General features: G+C 54.3%; 1 protein-coding gene across 4 annotated transcripts in view; it reads right to left on the bottom strand.

Moving 5' to 3' along the window:
* Nucleotides 1–17,207, bottom strand: part of LOC111155989 (myosin heavy chain 11) — a 92,279-nt gene that overhangs the window by 16,829 nt on the left and 58,243 nt on the right. For all 4 annotated transcript variants that reach the window (XM_022516499.1, XM_022516500.1, XM_022516497.1 and 1 more), the window contains 14 exons: nucleotides 16,884–17,057; nucleotides 15,249–15,363; nucleotides 12,617–12,810; nucleotides 11,174–11,295; nucleotides 10,974–11,043; nucleotides 10,645–10,805; nucleotides 9,200–9,308; nucleotides 7,723–7,854; nucleotides 7,425–7,631; nucleotides 6,420–6,557; nucleotides 5,249–5,372; nucleotides 4,568–4,739; nucleotides 2,684–2,896; nucleotides 1,103–1,247 (listed from right to left, as the gene is read on the bottom strand). In XM_022516499.1, coding sequence (XP_022372207.1) covers nucleotides 1,103–1,247; nucleotides 2,684–2,896; nucleotides 4,568–4,739; nucleotides 5,249–5,372; nucleotides 6,420–6,557; nucleotides 7,425–7,631; nucleotides 7,723–7,854; nucleotides 9,200–9,308; nucleotides 10,645–10,805; nucleotides 10,974–11,043; nucleotides 11,174–11,295; nucleotides 12,617–12,810; nucleotides 15,249–15,363; nucleotides 16,884–17,057 — 2,076 coding nt within the window. The remainder of the gene's footprint in view (nucleotides 1–1,102; nucleotides 1,248–2,683; nucleotides 2,897–4,567; nucleotides 4,740–5,248; nucleotides 5,373–6,419; nucleotides 6,558–7,424; nucleotides 7,632–7,722; nucleotides 7,855–9,199; nucleotides 9,309–10,644; nucleotides 10,806–10,973; nucleotides 11,044–11,173; nucleotides 11,296–12,616; nucleotides 12,811–15,248; nucleotides 15,364–16,883; nucleotides 17,058–17,207) is intronic.

The following is a 17,207-nucleotide window of genomic DNA, read 5'->3' as shown; positions in this document are numbered from 1 at the left end:
GGGGCTTGGTCTCGCACCCCATTTCTCAGAGTGTCCTAAGGCCACCTGTGTACAGGAGGACGATGGGGCCAGGAGATCTGCTCATGAACAAGTCTGCAGAGGACATGAATTAGTGTTTGTAAAACCATGGAACCATCTAGCTCGCCACCTGTGCTGCCTAAGGGCCTGGAGCCATTATTTTCAAGGGCAGGACCTCTGCAGATTCTAATAGAAGCAGCGGTGACCCAGCTCCCAGAAAGGTGTCAGTAAGCCACCCCCTGAAGAATAGTCACCTGGGCTGGTGACAGAAACAGGTGCCAACTCCAGCAAGTGTTAGGTCATGTGCCCTCCCCACTTAGTCGAGCTGCGGGGGGATACCTAGATAGTGCAGGGATGCGGGGCAGCCGTAGCGCTGTGGGTGAGAGACAAAATCCGATCCGGACGGAAACAGTCTGGACGTCACAAGCGAGAAAGCTCACCCCTGAATGAAACCGGGAAATTCTCCCAAGGGAGAGGAAGTTCCCCGTACACCGAATTCAGAGGAGTGCTATTTTGCTGCCCTGTGTGCCATACACCCCAAATAGTCAACCCCGGGGGGTGGGGGAACGATTAGATCTAGTCATTCCCAAACTCTTGCCAATCTGCAGAGAAATTACAGGATGGCCTCCGTCTTAAGCAACTATTTAGCAAAACTTCTGGGAGGGGAACTTATCTGGGGAGGGGTAGGGGGTGCTGTGGATTTTAGACTTTGCCCTGGGGAGGGTGTGAGGCAAGTCTGCAGACTGGACCACCCACGCGGGTTCAAATCACAGCTTGGTCAATGTCCCTGTGACCTTGGGTGAGTCTCTTCACCTCCAGGTGCTCTGTGCCTTCACGTGTCAAGCTCAGCAGTAGCTACCTCATAGCTGGTTGTGAGGATTAACTGGCACGTATACAGTGGGTGCTTAATAAATGCTCTCACGACCCGTCATTACAGTCTCGTAGGGCTGGCTCTTTCTCAGCCCCGACCTCGATCCGTGGTTATGAGGAGCTGTCGGTGTGCCGCACTGTCTCGGCCCCGACCCTGATCCATGGTTATGGGGAGCTGTCCGTGCACCGCGCTCACGAAACGACCATGACGTACCCTCTTGAACTGCTCCAGCTGCTCCGTGAGCTCCTCTACGGCCTGTGTGTGCTTCTGCCTCATCTCCTGGACCTGGGCCTCGTGGGACCGCGTCTCCTCGTCTAGGGCCTTCTTGAGCACCGTCACCTCCTGCTCCCTCTTGGCCCTGAGCAGGAAGAACACAGAGGCTGGCTGTTGGGTGGTGACAGGGCTTCGCCTCAGACAGTGCCATGGAAAGCGACGAGAGCTCTCCTGGGACCCAGAGCTGAGGTCTCCATCACCGGCCCCTCCCCGGCTGTGTGACCTCAGGGGAGTCACCCAACCTCTCTGGACCTAGCATTTCCTCAGCTGCAAAAGGGGGAGCATGGTGACCACCCAGAAACTCTTCAAGGCCAACAAATAAATACACAAAAATACTCAGGAATGTGTTGAAAGAACATCTGTGAATTGCAAAATATTCCTCAAATATTAATATTCGCTCTTATTTCTTAAGAACTTACTATGTGCCAGGCCCCAACCTCAGTTCTTTCTATATGTGACCTCATATAACCTTCAGAGTGACCCTCAGAGGCAGGTATATTCTTCCAACTTACAGATGAGAAAGCTAAGGCTGAGAGAGGGTAAGCAGTGGGCGCTTGTTGACAGAGCCAGAATCTGGTCTGAGCCCATGTGTTTAAAATACTGCACCGGGCTTTTCTGGATCATGGGCCTTATGGGGAGGGGAACACAAGGCTGGCTTCTCCGCCCAGGTAAGGGGTGTGGTACAAAACCCCAAACGTGGAAAATCAGTCTCAGTGTTAGCATAGCACCTGACATAGACACACTCAAACGCATTTGCATGTTTGTTGAATGAATAAATGACCTACTTTCTCTAAAGTCAGCATTCCTTATCTAGCAGGTAAACTGGTTTTGGGGGGGGTTGTTGTTCTGTATGTGTTTGTTTTGGGGTGGTTTTTTTTTGTTGCTGGAATCTGTGATCCGCTAGCACGTCTTAAGGACCCCATCAACAAATGTTATTTTAAAACATGCATCACAAAATTTAGACACATGCTCTCGGGGACTGGAATCTGGAGAATTACTAACACATGTAGACACCCCATGAAAAGACAAGAAAGGGGTGCCTGGGTGGCTCAGTGGGTTAAAGCCACCGCCTTCAGCTCTGGTCATGATCCCAGGGTCCTGGGATCGAGCCCCGCATCGGGCTCTCTGCTCAGCGGGGAGCCTGCTTCCCCCCTCTCTCTCTCTGCCTGCCTCTCTGCCTACTTGTGATCTCTCTCTGTCAAATAAATTAAAAAAAAAAAAAAAAGGGGAAGAAGGAATACCCAAAACACATGAACTGTGTTAGGACTAAGAGTGACGTTTCTCGTGTCCACGTTCCTAGAGCTTTCAAATCGTTTTCAAATCAAGTAAGTCTGACTACCGTGATGCAAAATAAGACGAGAAAGGATGGCACCTCTATTACAGACGTTAACTGTAGGGCCTGAGGACCCCGGGGTTCAGGATGTGCCTGGAGGCTGCCCATTGCCCCCAACCCTGACCCTGGCCACCCCATCTGTGCAGCAGAGTGGCGGGAGCCCTGGACTCTGCGGGCCGGGCACCCACCTGAGCTCCTGCTGGGTGGCTGTGCTGTCTAGGGTGTCCTCCAGCTCTGTCTTCAGCGCCTCCAGCTCCTCCCCCAGGTCCCGCTTTTGCTTCTCGGCCTTGTTCCTTGCGGCCCGTTCCGAGTCCAGGTCCTCCTGGAGGTCCGAGATGAGACCCTCCAGCTCCCGGATCTTCTTCAGAGCATTGTTCTTCTGAGAGATTTCGTCGTCGAGCCTGCCGGGGACAGATCACCAGAATGAAGACCCCGGGCTCTCTGGACCCTGCGATCCCCCGACATCGCCAAAAATGATTTCCTGGAATGAGATACTCATGTTCCATGGACATTAAACCAGGTTCCGGCCACGTCCCGGGGACACGGTGGACCCCTTCTTTCTAGGTGGGACTGCCTGCGGGTTAGGACAGATCTGATGTCAAAAAACAGATTTTGGGGTGCCAGGTGGCTCAGTGGGTTAAAGCCTGTGCCTTCGGCTCAGGTCATGATCCCAGGGTCCTGGGATGGAGCCCCGCATCGGGCTCTCTGCTCGGCGGGGAGGCTGTTTCCCCCTCTCCCTCTGCCTGCCTCTCTGCCTCTCTTTCTGTCAAATAAATAAATAAAATCTTAAAAACAACAACAGATTTTGGTGAGAGCGTGTGCATGTGTGTGTGCGTACGTGTGTGTGTGCATGTGAGAGAGAGAGTGAGAGAGAAAGAGGGAAAGCAGAGCCTGCTCCGAAACTAGCCAGGTGCCTCGTTCACACCAGGAGCTTAATAGATGCTTATGAACACTGGACAATCATTTCTCCTGAGCAACTACTTGTTTTTCTTTCTTCTTTTGGTTCAAACGGTGGCTAAGTGTCTTCACCACGCAAAGCGCTTGGCGAGATGTTAAAAGGCAGGGCCCTGGCGGTTGCAGCAACCATGGGTCAAGTTGGGATGCGAGAAGCGTGGTCTGAATGGCCTGGAGACCATTAGGACCTGCGTGGAAGGCAGCTCCCTCCTGACGCGTGGTGGGGCTGGCCTCTTGCTGTGATGGAAGGAATGGGAACAGCATGAAAGAGGGCCCAGAGGCAAGATTCCTCAGGGCAAGGGGGAGGGGAGCACCTTGATCCTACTGAGCTTGGGAATGGGAAGCAGTAAGAGAGAAGGCTAAGTGGTCGGGTAAGGGTCAGGCTCACAACCCGGAGGATGCCTCTGGTCCATCACCCTAGCGCCGTCCTGCAGCACACACTGGGAGCAAAAGAGCTAGCCATGGGACCAGTCAGGAAGTGCTGGGGCTCAGATCCCATGCCCGGCTTCCTGCTCAGTGACACAGAGATCGCAGCAGCGTCCCTAGCCTGGTGTGTGCGTGAAGATACTGCCCGGAAAGAGCTTGGCACACAGTGAGCAGGAAAATCCCTGTTAGTTGTCACTGCAGGATTCCCAGGGTGAGGCTGTCAGCTGGAACCCAGCCGGGCAGACAGGGAATGGGACAGGGACACGTTTCTAAGGACTGGCAGAATCTGAGGGCGGCTGGCGTCTGGGGGTGGGAGGAGCAAAGAGGGGGCAAAACAACCCTCAGGAGGAGGGGCACGGGTCGTCCCAGCCTCAGGCATGTGATGCCTGAGACTCCAGTGAAACGGGCTCCGTGGGCAACTGGACATGAGAATGGCCGGGACATCTGAGAGGCAGACGTGGCGGGAGGAGGGGAGACGCAGGAGAGGATGAGTTTGGAGGGAAGAGAATAAAATCAGTGGCATGGTTCTGGAGGTACAGGCAGGACAGGGGAGGCCCCCAGCAGCATGGAGGCCTGCCTGGAGGAGGAGGAAGACTGGGCCCACTGTGGTGTGGCGGGAGCCCGCTAGGCACATGGACCCACGGGACAAGACGCGGCCCACGGGACAAGACGCACCCCACCAGCCTTGCTACCTGCTCAGGGCGGCCTGCAGCTCCTCCTCCTTCTTGGCCAGCTGCATCTTGAGCTCCGCGATCTGCGCCTGGAGGTCGGCGATCTGCTCGTGGAAGTCACTGGCCTCCCCCTCCAGCTTCCGCTTCAGCTTCTCCAGCTCCTGCCGGCTCTTCTCCTCCTTCTTCAGCCGCACTACGACAAAGCCAGGGGCCCCTCAGGAGGTGCCAGCTACCAGAAAGGCACCCAGAGGACAAGCCTCTCTGCTCTGGCACCTCACGGACGGACGGACGGAGGGACACACACACACACACGGACACACACACACACACACACACACACAGCCCCACAGGTGACTGGCCTGGCCCAGACCATGATCTTGCAGGAGGAAAGTCAATGCTGCTCCTTTGTTACTAGTGTGTCTGCTGCAGGGGCCTCGCTCAGATTTACTCCCTGATTGTATTTTTTAATTTAATTAATTTGTTTATTTGAAAGAGAGAGAGCACGAGTGGGAGGAAAAGCAGAGGAAGAAAGTGAAGCAGACTCCCTGCTGAGCAGAGAGCCCGATGTGGGGCTCGATTCCAGGACCCTGAGATCATGACCTGAGCCAAAGGCAGACGCTTAACCCACTGAGCCATCCAGGCGCCCCAGCTCTCTGATTTAAAAACATCCATTTGAATCCCCCTTTGAGGTACAAGGTTTACCTTCCAGTTCTGAAATCATAGATTCATGCTTGTTTTTTAGCTTGGTAAGATTCTTGGCCTTTTCTTCCTCTTCTGCAAGATTCGTTGTTAAGTCACTAATCCTCTCTTCAAGGAGTTTTCTCTCCTTGAAGGGGAGAAGGAAAAGAGATATCAATTGCTTTCTCTTCCCTTTTCCAGGATCAACATTTCATTTTTAGTCACTTCCAGAAAAACAGGTGGAAAGAAAACCCAGATGAACACACAATACAACCTCTAGCTTTAAAATGATTTAAAAAAAAAAAAAAAAAAAAGCTTCTTAACAGTCATTCCCTAAAGCCCAGGTACTTCACATCGCATACGACCTCTGACCCCCATACTTCATGGTCCAGGCAATCGAACCCTCATTCCTTCCTCCCACATGCCAGCTCTTTCCTTGCCACAGGGCCTTTGCACAGATAGGACCATCTCCTGAGCGGCTTCTCCACTCCCCTTCCAAGTGCTCTTCATTCTTCAGGTTTTCTCTTAAATGTCACTTCCTCCAGGAAGCCTTCCCTGAATACCTTACTTCTATCCCCTGATGTTCTATTTTTATAACATGGTGAACACCTTCTTCAGAACCCTGACTATGAGGGTCACTAATGGTTAGGTATGAGCCCTACCAGGCCAGGGCCCCCCTCGTCATGCATGCCTTGCACCCCAACACAGGGGCCCAGCTGACATCTAGCTCAAAGAACTCAAGGGAGTCTGAACTCAGTGGAGCTGCTTAGTGGTTCCTGATCTGGGTGACCTACTCATTCCAGGTGACATGGGGACTTTTCCAGTTTGGGCACTGAAAGTCTCACATCCCAGAAAGCCCTCAGTCCCAGGCAAACCACGCCTGCGGGTCACCCTATCACTGACCAGAAGTGGCCCATGAGAATGCGGGAAAGGCCCCCAAGTCTCAGGCACATGTGGCTGCCTTTGCACAACTCAGGGCACCCACTGGCATGGATTTTCTGAGACCTGATCCGTGGCAAGCCCTGGTCCTGGAGGGACCGCCAGGGACCCCATCCATGGGGTCTACTGGCCTCTAGATGGCAGTCAGGAGGCCGCCTTCTGCACTGTGCATTTGGCCAGAAAGGGGAAGCATCTGGAGTGCTTAGCCCCGGGGGAGCCTGCGGGGTTAGCGCAGATGTTGGTCCCACTCACTCACTTTTGACAGCTTATTGTTCTGATCGTCCATGACCAGAATATCATCCTCCAGTTTCTTGATCTTGGCCTCAGCCGTGACCTTCTCCAGCTGTAGCTTCTGCCTCGCGGCTTCCTCTTCCTCCAGCTGTTCTTCCAGGTCCTTTGCGGGAGAGGGAACGAAATCACAAACCTCACTCCCAACGGGGTCCCTCTCTCGCAGCTTGGGGGCTGAGCCACACAGAGCCTGGGTCTCATGCCCCCCAGCCCCGGCTCTGCAGTCTCCTTTAACTGGAAATAAAAGGTTTGGGAAACCACTGGCTTCTTGAGCCTCAGTCTTCCCATCTGTCAAATGGGGATAGTAGATACTGTGTGGTTTCAAAATGTGTCTGCAAACCCTCCTACTCTTCCCTTCAAGAGGTTCAGGCTAATTCCTCTCCTCATCAGTGTGGGCTGGATTTAGGAGGAAGTGATTAGGTATAATGACCAAGGTCAGGCTATAAGAGGCATTGTGGCCTCCTCCCCGTTCCTTCTCTTGATTCGCCCTTCCTGGGGGAAGCCAGCAGCCATGTAGCCCTAAGGAGAAGCTCCCCGCCCTCCCAGTGAGGAGATGAGGCCTCCGGACTCCAACCACGGGAGCTAGCCACGTGGACGTGGGTCCTCCAACCCTGGGCTCCCATCCCGACTGTACCCTCGGGCAGAATCTCATGCAGAACCTCCCAGCCGAGCCACTCTCAGATTCCAGACCCTGTGACCCGACAGCTTGTCCTTCCAAGCTGCTAAGTTCTGGGGCCTTTTGTCCTACAACAGCAGCTAACTAATGAGAATATCCCTCACACGGGGCTGTGAGGAGAAAAGGTGTTTGCACACAGAGGACAGAGCCGGAGAATGGGGCGGGCTCTCTGGGAGACCAGGACGGCCGATCCCCTCCAAGGCTTAGTCCCCAGCGGGGACAGACATGACCACATGCCCCTCACAGGCCTGCAGGGAGGGTCAAACGATAAGGCAAGCAGCCCCTGCAGGGCCTTACCAGCATCTGCTGAGCCATCTTCTTCTTCTCGGCCTGCAGCTGCTGGCCCCGGTCTTCCTCCTCCTCCAGGCGGGCCTCCATCTCATGCAGGATCTCCTCCAGCTCCTGCTTCTTCGCCGCCAGCCGGACCCGCATCTCCTCGGCCTCAGCGTACAGCTCGGTCTCCGCCTGCAGTTGCTCCTGGAGCAGGTTCTTCTCCTCGGCCAGCTGCATGCAGGGAGCAGGGGGGTGGCCAGTGAGCCCCTCAGGGGCACGGCTGCCCTCCCTCCGCAGCCCCTGCCGGGCTCTGGGCCGCTACCTGGGAGTGCTTCTGCTCCAGCTCCTTGAGCTCGCTCTCGGCCTTCTGCTGCCGCTCCTTGGTCTTCTGCAGCTCATCCTCCTTGGCCTGCATCTCCTCCTCCTGCCGAGTCACCTGGAGCAGCGGCTTCACCTGCGCGCACACCGCCAGCCGTCACGGGCGTCCATGGCCCAAGGAAGCTAAAAGCTCTCGGGATACCTCTGATCAGCGGTTCTCAACCAGGGACCGGTTTATGCCGTCCCGCACCCCTGAGGGGATGCCTGGGGGGAATTGCCCAGGACAGTTTGGGCTGTTCCAGTCCAGGCGTGGGATGCTACCAACACCTAGTGGGTACGGGCCGGGGGTGCCGCCGCAGATTCCAGAAAGCACAGGACAGCACCCCCCACCCCACAACGCAGGCTTTCCATCCAACACACCCATAGCACTGAAGTTCAGAAATCATCAACGAAAGCCACCGGAAAAAATGTGCACGGTGTAAAGGAGAAAGTCTCTCCTTCTCCCACTTCGTGCCTTCCCAGAGAGGGAATTACTGCTGACCAACTGGCTTATCTCATCCCAAGGAGGAAAGGGGGGAGGAATCTCCCACGTTCTGCCTTCCCGTCAAGGTGACCGTGAGCACCCTTGACGTTTTCCGCCAGTCCTTCTCCTACATGTTTAAAAAACACACCCGAGACCACGCTGTCTGATTTTCTACGCCATGTCTGTTACTTAAAACTAAAAGATAATCATGGCCTCATGCTGCTGTCAGCTTTATGCCTTTGTTTTTTGCTAGCTGCCTTTTTTGTGCTATAGAAGCGGTGACAGAGGACATCCCTTTCTCCTGGCTTTAGGGGAAAAGCTCTCAGTTCTGTCCCCATTAAGGATGACATCAGCTGTGGGTTTTTCGCAGTAGGGCTTGACTGTGCGGAGGGAAGGGCCCTCCACACGGCTTTGGTTGAGCATTTTCAGGTAGCCATCATTTTTAAGAGTTGCAAAGTATCCTACGGAGGGAGGAGTCTATTGGGGGCTGGACAGTGACATTGTGCTACTATAAGATCCACCACGAATGCCCCCAAGTCCTGATCTTCAGAGAACGGTGCCTTGTGACAAAGCCAGTTGCCCTGATGACAGAGGGTAGGACTCCACTTGTAGAACATTCTCGAAACAGCAACATCACAGGAAGGGAGGACAGAGGAGTGGAGCTATGGTGGGGAAGTGGGTGCGGCCAGAAATGAGCAACGGGAGGGATCCCCGTGCAAACACTTGGGATCCCAGTCAGGGTCATTGATAACCTACGAGCCGACCGAAGGAGAAGGGGGAAGCCTTCTCGGGCCAGGGAACTACACACAGGCGAGGTGTGACTCTGAACCCCCGAGCGCATGCGCACACGGGCCGTCAACCACATGCGGCCCCACAGCGGGAGCATCTGGGGCACAGAGAGGGGCGGAGGGTTCCGACAGGGGCGGGTTCCGACAGGGGCGGGTTCCGGAGCACTCACTTTGGTGAACAGCCTCCACCACTGCCAGTTCCGCAGCTTGAGGTAGGCGGCACAGTTCCTCTGAATCACCTTCATGGCCGTCAGCTGTTGCTGCCGCTTGGCAAAGGCCCTGGGGCAGGGGAAGTGGGTTCTGTGAGAACCCCCCGGGGAGGCCGGGGCGGGGGGGGGGGGGGCGCCCAAGCCTTGTCTCCCCGGGGGTCGTGCGCACATCCCAAAAGCAAGACGCGCCTGTCCGGCATGTGATTCTGTGACTCCTGCAGGGGCATCACCCCTCCCCTCTGCTCTCCAGCTCGGATTCTTCAGGAAGCTCGAGCATCAGCACATGCATGTCATCCGGGCGCAGACCAATTTAATGATCTGGAGGCCAGAGCCCTTCTCGGTGGGCAAGGAAAACCCCCAGCTCACCAAACGCCCTGGACTCAGAGCCGTGTTCCAAACAATGCCTAGGTAGTCAGTCTACACTCCACCATTCCTAAAGGGGGTCCTACACATCTCCAGCCGTGCGGTGTCTTTCCCAAAGTGAGTGACAGGCAGACCCACTGTTTCCTCCGGTGTGTCTTTGTGTCTTAGAAATCTCAAGTCTGACTCGGAATCAGGGCTCTTTGGGTTTCAGGGCTGGTGGGTTTGCAAAACCACCGCCAGGGGGAGCTCAATGGCTCCTCTTTCTCTGTGGGGCTGCCATCTTGGTACATGGGTCAACTTGAAGAATGACGCTGCTTGCGTTAGTGGAGGTGGGAGGGCGCATCAGAGAATTGAGTTATGAAATATAACCACTCAGGTCTGTCCCTGGACTGCAGACCTCCCAGTTCTGGCCTTCACCACCTTGGTTCTGGCCTTCACCCTCTTGGGTCCACTTAGTAATGAAGGGGCTTACTCTGCCCTGGGCAGAGAGCCACTCCGCCAGCCCCTGCAGTCCTCTGTGGGGTGTGACTTCCCTTGAGGACCCCCATCCCTCATGCGGACCCCAAGCCTCGCAAAACAGAAGGAGCATCCGATCTCCCTAGACCCTGCCTTCTGAATCCCTTTTGAACAGGGGGTTATGGGTACAGTCAAATCCTCTTCCCTCCCATCCTTACCATCTTCTCACACTTCTGAAATGACAACCTAGCTCTGTCCACTGACTCCTCACAACCCCATGGGCAGGAATAAGAATCCTCCTCCAGTGGAGAGATCTGAGCCTCGTAGAGAGAGAGAGAGAGGGTAACTCGCCCAAGTTCACCAGCAAGTAAGCAGGGGAGGCAGGACGAGAGCCCTTAGAACGAGGGCGCTTCCCTACAATGGTAGGTTTCTGCCTCCACCAGAAGCGGCCCCAGGCGATCAGGATGCTTCCTAACTCAGGTGGCCTCTTAGAAAAGCAGGGAACCAGAATATGAGGCTGCAGAGGCCCTAGAGGAGGGCGTGTTTCTGGGCCCTTTGTAGGAAGGCGACAGTGCTTGGGTCCTTACTTCCTGGCCAGGTAGCCGCGACACATGGCCTGGAAAGCCATGATGACATCAGTGATCTTCAAGTCCCGTTCCTCCTCCAGGTGTGCCAGGACCCCCGTCCGGAAGAAGATTTTGCTCTGCCCGATTCTGTACAAGTTGGGGTCAAGTTCCAGGGCTTTGATCTGCAGAAGAAAGGGAGACAGGTGCTCTCATTCTCAGCTGTGACGTGTCTGTGAGGTTGTGTTTCAAAGGTCCCACCTCAACGAGCTCCTGGCAGTGTCCCCAGCAACGGGGGGGGGGGGGGCACTTTGCAGTCGGATCCCTGGGGAGGGGCTGGGGCTGGGACTCACCATGAGAATGCAGGCCTGCTTCCCATCCATGAAGCCTTTGGGAATGGCGTTAGCAGCCAGGATCTCATAGCTGGAGACACAGGAAAGAGGCCACTGATGAAACGCCTCTCGGCATCCTTCCAGCCCTCCACCTGGCCTGGCTCACCACCCCACCGCACTCCCTGCACCCCAGCCCCCTTCCCTGAACCCAGCAGGCTCACCGTTGGCGGAACTCCTGGAAGACGATCCTGTTGGGGAAGCCCTGGCGGCAGATGCGAATGCCTTCCAGTACCCCGTTGCAGCGCAGCTGCTCCAGCACCAGAAAGGCGTCCAGCTTGCCAGACTGCAAGGGCAGAGAGGCAGAGCGGTGGACCAGGGAGCTGGGACTCCGGGAGCAGCAGGCCCCAAATCTCAGGCCTGGGTGACCCAGTGTCAGGCCACCGCGGCTGACAGAGGCACCAGCGGAGGTCCCAGCTGAGGTACCGGTGCCACCTCTTCTGGACTTGGTGGCACCAGCATCACCTGGCTAGAAGCCTCTCCTTCCCTCACTTCCTGTCGCTGGTGCTGCAGCAGCTACCTCCCAGATGGCTCTCAAAGGACATCCAGTCACCATCACCACTCCCTCCCTGCTTCCCACCCCTGTCTTGCCTCCCTCTGCAACCTCTCATTCTGTTTCCCTAACATCAGTCTGATCGTGACATATCCCTGCTTTTAAAAGCCCACAATGGCCTCCTCTGGTCAACCCACAAGGAGTGCCACGACCCAGCTCCTGCCAAGGGATTCGGCCCCATTTCTCCCCAATCCCTGCCTCACACCATCACAGGTCAGCATGAAATGACCCAGTCGCTCCTAGACCTTTCGCTTCTCAGCTCACATCTTTGCTTCTACTGGTCCCATTGCCTAGGATGCCTTCCCCACCCTGCCTTCCACTTCACCAAGCTGATGCCTACTCACTCCCAAGGCAGCGTTCTCTGAGCCCCAAGGCTGGAGTGGGAGCCCCGGCTGCATGGTGTTCTTGTAATTTACCATGTTGCATTGTGCGTATCGGCTTGTGCATCTCTTTCTCCCAGCAGGTCTCCCATGACATCAGCCCTACTGACATCTTGGGCTTAGTCTCTGCTTTCCCTCTGTGAGGGCTGCCCTGTGTGCCATAAGGCGTTTAGCAGCATTGCTAGCTTCTCTACACTATATCTGAACAGCAGCTCCCTCCCTGTTATGACAGCCAACGAAGTCTGCAGATGTGGCCAGATGTCCCTGGGGGACACTGCCCCAGCTGAGCACCCCTGCACTAGATCACCGGAAGAAACCTGCAGGCAAGGATCCCAATTTATCCAGCACTCTATCCTCAGTCCCTGGCACAGGTGCAGCTCTACTGACTAGACTGCCTATATTGACTAGAATAATGAATGCATGAACGATTCGATGCCCTGAACCAAAAGTCCAAGGCTCAAAGTCCCTTCTGTCTCCTTGCCTTCCTTTGCCTCCAGGATGGGGAGTGGGTACCCAATTCAGACAACCTTCCACCTGCATCAGACGGAGCCCGGGGGGTACGGAGGTTTTCCTCCTTCCTCTCTACCCTGGTCTGCTTTCCCAAAGCTTCCTGATGATATCCCCAGGGAGTACATTTTGGCCCCCACCCCCAGGAGCCAGGCAGGTGGCCTCACCCTCTTCTCGTGGTTGGGGATGATACAGCGCACAAAGTTGGGTGTGGTGTTACGTAGGGTGGTCATCAGCTTCCCCAGCTGCTCTTTGTACAGCTGTCCCACTGTGCGGAACATGCCCTTCTTGGTCTTGGAGGCACTGGGCAGAGAGCTCTCCGTCATCTTGGCCATCTGGTCCAGGCCCACGATGCGGTCCACTGTGGGGCACATTAATGTTGGTGTCAGCCTCTGGCCCACCCAGGGGCCCTCCACCCCAGCAATAAGCCAGAGGACTAGGCCCAGAGAGTGGAGACTCCAAGTTATCTGCTCCATTTTCGTGGGCACCGTCCCCATTCTCTCCTCTGCGGACCAACACCTTTCCTCTAGCAATAGGTAAGGGGAGGTGTGCAGAGGTCTGCTTTCCATGTATTGTCTATTTGGGAAATCTGAAAGCTCCTGAAGTGACAAAAAGAACAAATTCTCTCTCTCAGGTTATCACAGAGACCTGGAAATAAATCCTGCTTTTGCCACTGTCTTGGCCTGGTGTCATTTTGTGCCTCAGTTTCTCCTACAAAATGGGGGTCAAACCAGCATCTACCTCCTAGGGCAGGAAGAAGCGAATAAAGTTTACCTCTCCTGCCTGCCTTCAGACCTTCATCTATCAAGAAATATTTATTGAGAGCCTACTATGCACCAGGCCCCACAAACAGCCATGAACAAAGACCCTGTGTCTCCACACATACTCCCAGCTCATATTCTATGGATATTCTATTGGAAAAAGACCAACAATGACAACGTATATAAGTATACAATAGTCCAAGTGGTGAGACATACCTAGAAAGATAAAGCAGGGTAAAGGGGGAGAGAAAGAGTAATGGGGGTGATCTCTCTGATAAGCTGAGTGAGTGATTAGGTAGATTTTCAGAGAATCAATATTCTGGATACAAAGTATAGCAAACACTCCAAGGTAGGAATCTAGGACGTTAATAGGGACTCAACAAGGAATAGGTGGTGGTGTTATTGGTGGTGGCATCACAGCCACCAAGGTTCTTTTTCTTTCAGAACAGAACGAGAGACTCCCACCATCCCAGTGGATGCTGCCCATCCAAGCCAAAACCACTGGCATAACTATGAATTTCCCTCAAGGCACGGCTTTGGCTGCACCCCACAAATTTTGGTAAGTTTTTTTAGTTCAAAATATTTTAAAATTCCACTTGAGAAAATTAAATAACACACCTAGACACTTCTAATAAGACATGGGGGCCAAGATCCAAGTGCCATTTAGAAGTGTGTCATTTAACTTCCATGTATTTGGGGATTTTCCAGCTATCTTTCTCTTACTGATTTCTAGTTTAATCCCATGGTGGTCAAAGAGCAGACACTGTATGCTTTCTATTCTTTTAGATTCATTAAGGTGTGTTTTATGGACCAGAATGCGGTCTAGTTTGGTGGAAGTTCCATGGGAGCTTGAGAAGAATGTGCATTCTGCTGTTGGGGGATGAAGCAGTCTATAGACCGCAGTTCTATCCAGTTGGCTGATGACGGTTCAGCTCAACTTCACTGGCATTAGGATGCCCTATTTCTCCTCCTTGTACTCAGGCAGGTCATATGACTCCATGTCATAATGTCTTTGCTTGTCTCTGTCTTCTGTCAGACTCTGGGCTCCTTCAGGGAAGGGTCTTGCTGAAACAGTCACAGATCTCAGGGTGAGATGCCATTACCCCATCCCATGGCCTGGGACATGGCGAGCACTTAGTAAATGTTGGCCCAACAGAACCCCTCCTCCAGCACTTTCTACCATGCTTAAAACAAGGGTGTCCAGGCCTATAAGCCCAAGGCTGACAGGCCCTGTGCAAGGACAGAGTTTGCTGCGGGCACCAAGGTCCAGGAACAAAAGCAGAAAACCCCATTGTCCCTAACAGTCATCACGGAAGCAGGCATGTACTAAGCATGTACTGAGCATGTACTGAGGCTTTACTATCGGACTGGCAGGTGTAAGCACTTCAACATGGATTAGTTCTTCTCTGGTTCTCAGAGGGAACCCAAGTGTGGTCCCCAGAACACCAGCCCCACCACCACCCCCTAGGAACTTGTTAGAAATGCGAATTCTCAGGCCTCACCTGGACCTGCTATATCAGAACTTTATCTGAGTTTCGACGAGCCCCCCAGCAGACCCTGATGCGTACTCAAGCTAGAGCCCCAGGTCTAACCCTACCCTCACAATACTCCTAGGAGAGCTGGGGACTATGCTTCTCTTCCTGGTTTTATGAAGGAGGACACTTAAGCTTAATGATGTCAAGAGACTCAGCCACGATGACACAGCTAGTACGTGGCCAAGAGAAGATCATAGTCGAGTCTTTCTAACTCCAGATGGGAAGTCATCACGCCTCCTGCACTGTTTCCTCGGTTACTGCTTGTCCCTTAACCTAGAACTGTCTTCCTGGGCCCCAGGTGTGGGACTGAGGGGTCAGGGGTCACCACTCCGGAAGTGGCTGGACATGTCAATAAGTTGTCACTAGCACCTACACACCTTGTCCTCTCCCCACCCCCACACAGGCCCACCCCCTCCTGGGAGCAGGTGTGAGAACCAGGGGCACCCGGAAGGAGGCAGAGCCCTCCGCACCCAGTCCCCCAGCTCCAGCCGGCCGACTCTTACCGTCCTTCCACAGGTCAGCCACGAACTTGTCCGAGGAGGCGTTGAGGAGGGAAGTCACGTTGTCATTCAGCGGGTCCATGTTCTTGGTCAACCAGGCGCTGGCATTGTAGTCCACCTGCAAGCATCAATGCCCTGGTCAGGGGCGTCTGCCTCCGTGACTAACTAAGGCCAGGGCCCAGGGGCTCCTGTTTCCCTCTGGAGTCTTCTCAGGTCAGAGAGGAAATGGCGTTAGCAGCCACCGTAATGGAAATCTTCAAACACCCATGATGAGTCCAGCAGATCAGTTCTTTAAAGGACCCTGTGACAATGGGGGCTTCGGCCAACAGCGCCCCCTGCTGACTCCATCCCTGCTTCTCTTAGTTTCTGGCAGCCTCCCCTCTGCAGAGCCCAGGAGGATGGTTAGAGTTCCAGCCCTGGAGAGCTTGGCAGATGGCAAAACCCCTCCCTTACCCCCAAGGCTCTCCTCTCATGAAGAGGGGCCTTGGCAACAATCCCATGACGTGTGAGGACCTCACGTCCCCTCTCTGATGAATGTAACTGCTGTACCTCGGAGATTCTGATACACCGATATACAGAAAAGGGATCGATAAAGCTTTTCCAGTTCCTGACTTGAACACGGACAATGGCCGAACCCTTCGTTTTATGATTGTGATGCTGAAATGGGAACAACCCGTAAAATAGCTCTGGGGGGTTATTACGGGATGTGGGTTGCCACGGTGATCGCCAGGCCTGATCAGAGAGGGGACAGAAAAGAGCCACTTGGAAAGCGGGAAAGAGGAAAGCGTTCTTTTGTGTGCTTACAGGAACGCACACTCCCTTGAGTTTGGGTAGGAGTTGGCAAATTTTTTTTTGGTAAAGGGCCCAGATAGTAAATGCTTTCAGCGCTACAGGGCATGACATCTCTGTCACTGTGGGTCACAAGCAGCCAAAGACATTATGTAAACATGGGAGCTGTGAGCCCACAGAACTTCATTTACAGAAACAGGCTGTGGGTGAGATGCGGCACGTGGCCGTGGTTTGCCAATGGCCGGTTCAGGGCCTTGCCTGTTTGCATGAGGTGGGGTGGGGGAGGGGAGGGCACTGGAGAGACAAGAAAATACTCAGATTCTGCAGGACAGGCCAAGCTGTGTTTTTTCCACGTTATCTAGGACCCTCGGGAGCCTCGGGGAAGCTCCTGGGTAATTACAGCTCTCATGTGATGACCATCATTACCAAGGAGGAGGAGGAGGAGGACAAAGAGAAGGAGGGCGACCTCCATCACATATTTTCCTGGACAGCAGAAGCTGGCTGTGGTAAGCTCCAGGCTTGTGGTAAGGGAGAGGTCTGTTGGGCCCAAAAGTGTGTTTATCAGTCCTCCCATCCCACCTGGCCCTTCCTCTTGGATTTAAATAGTAGAAGGAAAGAGTCAGTGTCTATACGAGAAAGAATTGCCTGGTCACCCTGGTTGGAATACGTTATAGAGATTAGAATATATATGTATAAATATCTCCCTTATAGACAGATAGGAAGACTTGCTTGGATTTGATTTACATTTGATTTACACCTTTGGGCTCTGCCATTCCTAAATTACTCCTGCTCTGAGCACCCCGCCTGGTCCCCAGGGACGGAGAGAGCCCTGGGGCCCGCGGCTGGTACCTTCCCGGCATAGTGGATGATGGAGAACTCTGTTTTGTCCTTGAGCTGCTTGGGTTTCTGAAACTTGGGGTGGTTGCCCTGCTCCGTGCATAGCTTCTCCACGAAGGACTTGTCCGTGGCCTTGGGGAACCAGCATTCCTCGTCCAGCAGGGCCAGCACGCCAGGAGGGTTGTTCTGTGGGAAACAAGGCAGGCAGGATCCCAGCTAGCATGCCTGCGCCTCGGGCTTGCCAGAAAGAGTTGGCCACCGAAACACGCCATGTCACCTCTTCTGCCTACATACAAAGATGGATTTATGCCTTCCACTCCCACAGATCTATCCTCA

The sequence above is a fragment of the Enhydra lutris genome, unplaced genomic scaffold (genome assembly GCF_002288905.1).
Source record: "Enhydra lutris kenyoni isolate GAN:26980312 unplaced genomic scaffold, ASM228890v2 scaffoldscaffold45, whole genome shotgun sequence".
NCBI classification, from domain to species: Eukaryota; Metazoa; Chordata; class Mammalia; order Carnivora; family Mustelidae; genus Enhydra; species Enhydra lutris.
Note: the sequence above shows the minus strand (reverse complement) of the source record. Positions and strands in the feature narration are given on the sequence as shown.